The 8,558-nt window shown below is 38.5% G+C and overlaps 1 protein-coding gene across 1 annotated transcript; it reads right to left on the reverse strand.

The window, feature by feature from the left end:
* Positions 1 to 800: 800 nt before the first annotated feature.
* On the reverse strand, positions 801 to 6,816 carry vstm4b (V-set and transmembrane domain containing 4b). The gene is made up of 8 exons (XM_030775817.1): positions 6,765 to 6,816; positions 5,465 to 5,863; positions 3,020 to 3,073; positions 2,626 to 2,733; positions 2,272 to 2,305; positions 2,041 to 2,162; positions 1,396 to 1,460; positions 801 to 926 (listed from the first exon to the last, which is right to left on the reverse strand). The coding sequence occupies exons 1-8, from the start codon at positions 6,814 to 6,816 to the stop codon at positions 801 to 803; spliced, it is 960 nt and encodes a 319-aa protein (XP_030631677.1).
* Between the last annotated feature and the right edge of the window lie 1,742 nt (positions 6,817 to 8,558).

Below are 8,558 nucleotides of genomic sequence, written 5' to 3' on the forward strand. Positions count from 1 at the left end.
TTATAAAGGGCGAAACGTGCGGTGCCTGCATGTCTGGAATGTGTGGCCTTTCCGAGAGGAGGAAAAATCCTTGGTGCTTTGCTTAGCTTTTCCATGGTTAAATCCAATGGGTCATTAAACTCTCAAAAACTGCACTAACCCTTTTTACACACATTTAGAACTAAGGAAAATCAAACGTATCTTTCTTTACTCAGCAGTCAGTCAAGATCTGATATACAAGTCATTTAAGTGTTCCATAGAGATTTAACTCAGTGTAATTAAAAGGTTGGACGTAATTTTAAACCGACAACACACAAGATGTTCAGTGTTTGGCATTCTTGCCATTCTTGATCTTTGGAGCAGATATGATAGTTAAATCACAGAAAATTACCAACTTGAACAAATTTGGAAAAGGGAGTTGATCTTGGCACACAGATGAAAGAGCTGGTATGATAACAGGGACAAGTTTCCTGGGAGTGGATGGTTAATCATAAGGTTTACCCAGCTCCTCAAGAGACAGTTTGCTCTTGTGAAACATACCAGACCCAGTGTCACAGGACAAAACCAGGCATGCATCTCAGTCAGCCTAGTCAGCCCAGTCAATGCTTATATCTACAAAATCAATAGGTTTGGCTCTTACAAGGGCTCAAAAAGGGTTTATAGTCTGTTATAAACTTGAACTGAATATTTAGTCCAACATAAAGTGTCTATCAGTAAACAAATAAGATTTCAGTGATTAGAAACAAACATAATGTAAAGCATAACTTATTCTTTTTAAAATAGAAAAAGTTTTTTTTTCTTCTTTTTTTCTTCTTTTTTTACTACAATGGTTTGTCCTCAAAGACTATCTGAGCGTAGACTGTTCCTTTGTTTGTGGTTTTGGCGTCAGGCAGTGGCTTAACCAGCTCGAGCTCAGCATATGTTAGACTCTCCTCTGCGATCTTCGGCTGTAAGGTTAGGAGGGCAGAGGTGGGGAGAGGAATTAGTGCAGAGGTCAGCATAGGTGACTATGAACAAATCTTTCATAAGTACAACATATGGCTAGTCAAATCTTTCGCTTTTTAAAACGACTACTTAGTGCAGGTTCCTGCAGCCGCAGTTTTTTCAGAGTGAAAAGATTGCAAGACAATACTGCCAGATATGTTAAGTTTCATTGCATGGTACCAAGCTACAGAAGGAAACATTACAGTCCCATAGAGCAAAGATTACGCAGTCCTGTATTAGATAAGTAGTAAATATCATAAAGAAAACAATAAAGCTAAATGCACTGCAGTATAGAAAATACAGTAGCACAGACAAAGCAATGCAATGAGTGCTCAATAATAAGTGAAATAAATAATATGAATTATTCTAGGCAAGGTAGAATGTTCCATGAATACGCTATAAACATAGAACAAATGACTCCAGGATACTTACCAAGAGCACTTTTCTAGGCTGGGCTTTTAAAAGTTTTGGCTTTCGCAGTTTGTCTGCAATTGGGGCTAGAAGAGAATACGTCAGTCTGGAGAATTACAACAAACTCTGAAATGGCAAATCTGTCGCCCTAGCTTATATAGTGAGTCCTTTGTAAAGCACTAAACATGTCATGCTTGGAACTACTAATTTTGTAGATGCTGCCTTTACTTTGAGACTGGTAAGCTACTCTCAGTACAGTCAGAAATCATGATTAATTTGTAGTGTGAATAAAATAACAGCCTTATCATACATGACCTTAGAATTGACTGATTATTACCGAAGTGACTTTTGAGTGTCACGGTGCCAAATGATGGAATTCATCACAATTCATGCTGCGATTGTTAAATGTTCAAACTCTTGCAGGATTGTGCAGAGCCAGGCAAGATTTCTTTGACTCTGTTTGCTGCTAATACCTCAGTTGTTCTAGGATAAAAACACTGTGTGCTCATTTTTTCTGTTTTGGTGGATTATCCTCAGATTCTTCAAAAGTGTGGTGTCAGTCTGAGAATTGCCTGTCGTATAAATGTGAGCTTTTTTGTTTATCTACTCAGCCTAATTGTTATGTGTGTTGTGAATTTCACTAAGTTTGTTTGGGAGCTGCTATACCTTTAGCTGGGATCTCTGGTGGTTGCTCCTTCTCCTCTGCTGTCTTTTGTCTTTTATACCTCTTCTGTTTTTTAGGGAGAGCGGGAGACAGGCTAACCACACTTGTAACTGTCTCCCCCGAACTTGCCACAGACAGATTAAGAACAACTTTGAATTAGTGAGGACAGCTTCAATCCCTTTAATTTCCAGATTAATTCCAGGTATTTTTTTTTTTTTTTTGAGAAAGCTTACCTGTTCTGTGTGCTTTTCACCAGATGATAGTTTTCTGAAAGGAGAAGGGACATTAAGGTCTCATAATGTGCAACCAAATCCTCATGACATGCTTGTGATTTGAGCTGATTGAGCAGTTCATAGTGCTGTTAGTGAAAAGATGAGCATATGGCCTGGGGTAAGGCCTTGTTACTTTCAGCAAGACACTTTTGCTCTGAAGTTGTTTCCATGTCATGTACTATGTCTCCAAATCCAGTTATGTATGTTTTGATGGGCATTTATACAATGAATAGGTATTCATTGTGGGGTTTAGAAATCAGTTTTGTATGTCTCTGGAATGAGTGTAGAGAGTGAGTAAGTGATGCAGGCTGATACCTTTTAATCTGCTTTTCCTCTGAAAATACTGGCAGGTCACAGCCACAGTGAAAATACACATACACAACAGTCCAACACAGCAAATCAGCACTGCACACAGGTAGACATCTAAAATACACACACGTACGAACATCAACACACTCACCATAATCAGCTTCACTACAGAGACAAGCATGAACACCTCAAAAACTCTCCAAAAAAGAGAGAAAAAACAATACATAAATATCACAGTCCTCTAAACATGGGTGTTCACCATTGCTGCTTAAATGGAGTCATTCAATGGTGTCTTTCTGTGTCAGGAAAAAATGGGAAAGATTTTTGGCTGGGTTGCATTTGTTTGTATTACTACTTTAGCTTAGTTGTCCATATGGGTGAACAGAGCTGTGTGGTTTACCTTCAAACAGACTCCAGAGTCCCTCCTTGGCTCTGTTGACTGGAAGGACATGTACTGTATATGAAAAGACAGAAATGCCCAGTCATCACTGTGGTTCCCTCGACTGCATAATTACACAGCGCAGGCAGTTAAATAAAGCTAATTGTAGGTGGGTTGTTTGTGGGATGACAACATAAGGCTATCCCTTTCTCTGGATGCTCCCCTTCAGGCTGTGGGTTACAGTGGCTGACACTCACCATGATGCCCTGAAATACCCATAACCACTAACATCCACTGACAACCTGGTGGCAAGGTAGTCATTCTATCCAAACTTAGCAAGCAGGCCTTTGTAGAGACGGTGGCCTCCCGGATGTCCAACAACAATAACGTAAAATCGGGCTTAGTGGTGAACAATTAAAGATTGGTTCCATTCAAATCGGATCAGTGCATCTTTGATTGTAAGTACGGATTGAGTAGAGTTAAGATAAAGCACAATGAGGACATTCTAAGACTCAGCTACAAGAGACAGAGCTTTGGAATTATTCATATTAAATCATGTGAACGCCCTCAAATTTGTGTCAAATGAATGAAAAACGCTTCAAATAAGGTGGAATGAAGAATTTTGGATGAACCCCCATCCCCACCTAAACCTTGCCCAAAACCATGACATTTCATACACCTTTGCTTGTAGTATTTGGTATAAATGGTACATCCGGTTTTTTTTTATTGGCTATAAGCACAGAGCAAAGAGTGTACATTTTGTCTACCTTTTGACTGAGTCACAATGTTTAAGCTGCTGAGAACTGCCGAGAACATTTTCTAAAAACGACTCATTAGTTGTATTCAGAGGACCTATGATCACTACTTGCTTTGTATGGTTTACTTAATAATCTACTATCTGTTATCCACATTCTTGGATAGCACAAATGGAAATAACACACAAAGATTCTTCTATTTAGTGATACAAATGATGCTTGGACAGACAAAGCAAAATATGAACACTCTAGTCTTTACCAGACCATTGAAAAGTCTTGATAAACTGATGGCACTGTTGAAAGTAAAAGGAGACTAGTCATTTTTTGGGCTGCTAACCAAAATTCTTTGACAGTGGCATCAATAGATGAATTTGCCTTTCAAAAGACCAGCTGCACTGGCTGAAAGACATCTGTATGCAGATTTGATCCGATCTGAATGTAGTTAAGAAACAAAGCCAAATAATTGAATGATCGAACAAACAACAAAACGATTCATGATTGTATTTGAAAAGTGACAAATTCTGGACATGTTTGTCTATAGTTAAGTGTATTATGGTCCTAGGCTAACGCATGCAAATTCTCTTGAAGGAAATATACTTGTTTTTTTTTGTTTTTTTGTTTTTTCTTTTCAAGTGGAGACAATTCCATATTTTACATGTATGTATCAGCAGTTTCTGATTAAAGTTATGTGAGTACACTATCCTTGAAAATGGTTTGCTACCCACAAATGGGGGCACGGTTCCCTCCATTGATGGTGCAACTATATACTTAAACCCAGACCACATCCTCTCTACTATGGTGAAATATCTTTCAAAAAATCACAACAGTTTTCTGCATGCTCGAGGGTATTTGTTTATGTATGAAAATGTAGACAGAGTGTTCTTTCCATGTCTCTCAGAAACCCCTGCTTCATTGTCCAAAGGCCTCAGTGGCTTCAGAGGCAAGGAATGCCCTTCCGATTTGCAAGGAAGATCATAAAATGTTTCCCAGATGATTACTGGGTGGTTAATTGTTGACTGAGAAATTTTAACTGTCTCTGCCTAAGTAAGCACAAAATGCTTCTATGTAATAATAATTACAAAGTAACTGTGATATATAATAACAGAAGGACTGAACCACTCTATAAGTTTTCTATTTAAACAGGACTTTTGTGATGTGACCTCTGTAACCACTTGATGTATACGACAGTCTGTGACATTAAAGTTATAGGAATGTCATACCTTGGATAGCAGTGGTCCAGGGGACAATCTGTTTGCCAGATGTATATAGAACTGTAATGCCACTGTCTCCTTAGTCCCTGTAAACCTATATGTCTGTTTGGTTTTGAGGTTTAGAAACAGTGTGCGGCCCGCATCAGAATGGTTAGACTGTAACTCTGCCAGTTTTCCCTCTGTTGTACCCCCTTTACACAGCCAAGCTCAAACGAGACTACCAAAAGGCTGTATTTTGTATAATTTCCGCGTACAGTTGACCAATGGAAAATGATCCATACAAGTTGTGAAAATGTCTGTGTGGAAAAACAGCAAATTCAGCATATTCCATCTTATTGAAAGCATTTTCTGGGGAACAAATTATTAACTGAAGCCGAATGCTACTTTTGCTGCAGGAAATCTCTCTAAGGTGAAAAATTATGAAATTATTATTATTATTATTACTATTATTGTTGTTGTTATTGTTGTTGTTGTTGATGATGATGATGATGATGCCTCACCTTTCAGCTCTGTAGCTGCTGTGCTGTTAGTTGATGCTTTCCACCGGTCTTTATGCTTCTTAAACTCCTGTACCTTGCATGTATAAATTCCCCTGTCCTGGCTGCTGACATTCATGATTAGTAAATTGTAGATCTTCCCATGCTTCACCACAGTCAGCTTGATCTTGGGTTTTGGGAAACTCTTGGTATAGTTCCCATAGAACTTTGCCCTCCTCATGTTCACCTTAGCGACAAGTTGCTCATCACTTCCGTGTCCTGACTGGAACATCCAGCGCACCACGGGCAGACTGGTCGACCGCCGATGCTCACTCACCAGGCAGGACAGGGTGACATTCTCCCCCTCTGCTGCAATAGTGAATGGAGATGGGGTGACTGTGACATTGAGGGCCTTGGAGACACCTGAAAGTGAAAAGTAGAATATGTTTATGTACTATTATATCAGTTAATTTTTCTTTGTTAATTTTAAGTGCAACTTGTTAGGTTTCTGAATTCAATGAAAAATGAACAGAGTGCAGTAATTAAGAATTAAAATTTAAGTTGGCAGTCATATCTTTGGTTGTTTCATCATCCATCATTACGTATTATACTGATGAATCTTGAGGCTACTCTGATACTCTAAGTGTTCATCCTACTCATTGTTTACTAGCATAAGCAAAGTGAAAAGAGATTCAACAACAAACGTTGTGTCCTAGTTTCTAATATTTGTATGTCTCCCATAACATCTGGTTTTCATACTACAAAACCTCTCACATTCAAAATTTTCCACAAGCGGCAGGGACATTTCTGAAGAAGAAATAAACAGACGTTACACATGTCTGGAGAACTCTTTAACACTGGATGAGGATGCTACACTCTTCATATTATCAGACATTTATGGCAGTATGCCTATAAACACACACGGTTACCGCCTCATTTAATTTAGAATTTTTTCCTCCATGCATGTGACGGGGACTTTGTGTTAAAGTTATTATTTTCTGTTTTCAGTCTGCTTGAAATAAGGGACATTTTTGTCATTTTGATACCTTTATCATCAGACATATGGAAGCTGTTGTGTGATGTCCCAGTATATCCTTATTCAAAAATGCAACTTATACTGCACTCTGGCTTCCGTTATTTTCTTTAGTTTGAGAGCTATAAAACATCCATTCACTCAATTATTATTTCTGTTAATGTTTTTTTCTTACATATCCTTCTTTATCGGTCACATCCTACAGGTAGTTACTGACATGTCAGTTAACTGAAATCAAGCATAATATGATCTATCTATTTCACAATTTTTGAATAAACACACATGGCTTACCTCCAAACAGAATGCTAGTCATGAAAACTATGACTACTCCAGAGATCTTCATTCTGTAGTCGGATGGGCTCCATAAAAACCCAGTTGAAAGTCTTGACGGAGAGGAGCCTTAGGATTCTCGTTTATTTTTCCCCGTCTGCTGTGAAACCTGACACAGGGCATGCTAAGTTTCTGCTCTAGCTAATACCCGTGCCCTGTCTCTGTAGTCCCAGTCAGTAGCCTTGCCCCTCCTCTTGCTCCCACATTCACCACAATACATTAAATGGGAGAGATATCATATCTTATTCAAGTATAGGTTAGCCACAAGCATTTAACTGCTCCAGCTGAATTGTACCTGGAAAAATTCTTTGTGCCTTCTTTCATTCTAATCCAAAGTAGGGAGGAGACAGAGGCCATTGATGGCAGCTCTTTTTTTTGCAAAGACCAACAGTGCCTCTCTCTGTACTCTTGTGTGCATTGTCCTTAATGTTTTTTGGTGGGGGCAGTGCAATACTTGGAATGCTTCTGTGGATTTTTTCATCGACATTTAGAAGGTTTGGTGATTTTCAGAACACCTCTCTAAAATTTTCAGTGTCAAAAGAAAGACAAACCTTGTGACAATGTGGTAGAAGTCCTTATCTGTTGAACATTATAGCAGCCCTTACCTGTTGAACATATGGTTGATGATTTTATGGTCAAGCGTATTAACCTATGATTGCAACACTCTTCAAACCTAGTCAATATAATAATCTCAAAACAAAACAATGTCTGAATGATGCAAGACTTGTGTTTGCAATAGATAGTTAATGAGAGAATAAGTATTATTACCACTTATACAAAATTCAGGGTGAAACGATCTTCACCAAGGTTTTCAGTAAGAAGTAAATAGATTTGCTTAGAAGTTTACTTCTGTAGGAGAGTTTTGCTGTTTCAGCTAAAATTACAGACCTAAATGCAAGTGATCCACTCCCCCTTGTGGAGAAAATGTGATGCCTTTGGCAACTCTAGCCATGAGTGGCCTTTTAATTTCTAAGCAGTTTGTCTAGTCACTGTTGACTGTGTGTGCCTTCACACAGACTTCCCAGTGAAGCTAAAATTCTTCTTAAATGTTTTAAACAAAGATTTTCTTATGATTATATCTAAGATGTTATTGAATCTGTTGAATTATGTTGTTAGAAAAATGTAATATTGAGCAGCTTGAAAGTCATGTACATGGGCATGTGAGGACACATGCAAAACAACACTATTGCTCCTTGAACATGACACTACCATTTTGAGTTTCCGACCTTTAACCCCTGGTCCCCAAGTCATCCCAGGCCAGTTCCAAATGTGGTGCACAGAAATTATGAGTGTTCACATGAGTATGTAAGTGAAAAAAGAGAGAGGCTGTGCGTGCATGTGTGCGTGTGTTTGTGTATGTGTGTGCGTGGATACGTGTATGCATGCGTGCATGCGTGTGTGTGTGTGTGTGTGTGTGTGAGAGAGAGAGAGAGAGAGAGAGAGAGATTTTGTGAGTGTTATTTGGAATGGAAACTCAATACTTTTTTCCATTTTGAACTGTTCTTTATTGGCTCAGTAACTGCACAAACAGTAAAGTTTAATTTTGATCTGAGAATCAAAACTCACTTTGAGGTTCAACATTCAATAAAAAATGAACACATGCAAAAACAACAACAGAAACAACAGAATCTGAGAACATGTACATACAAAATTCGAATCTGTAAACTCTTTTCTGCACCATCCATTATGTGTGATTTTTCACATCACTTCAGAGGTATGAGAAACTGTTACCAGTGTGAAGCGTCAAAAGAGAAA

The sequence above is a fragment of the Chanos chanos genome, chromosome 5 (assembly GCF_902362185.1).
Source record: "Chanos chanos chromosome 5, fChaCha1.1, whole genome shotgun sequence".
NCBI lineage: Eukaryota > Metazoa > Chordata > Actinopteri > Gonorynchiformes > Chanidae > Chanos > Chanos chanos.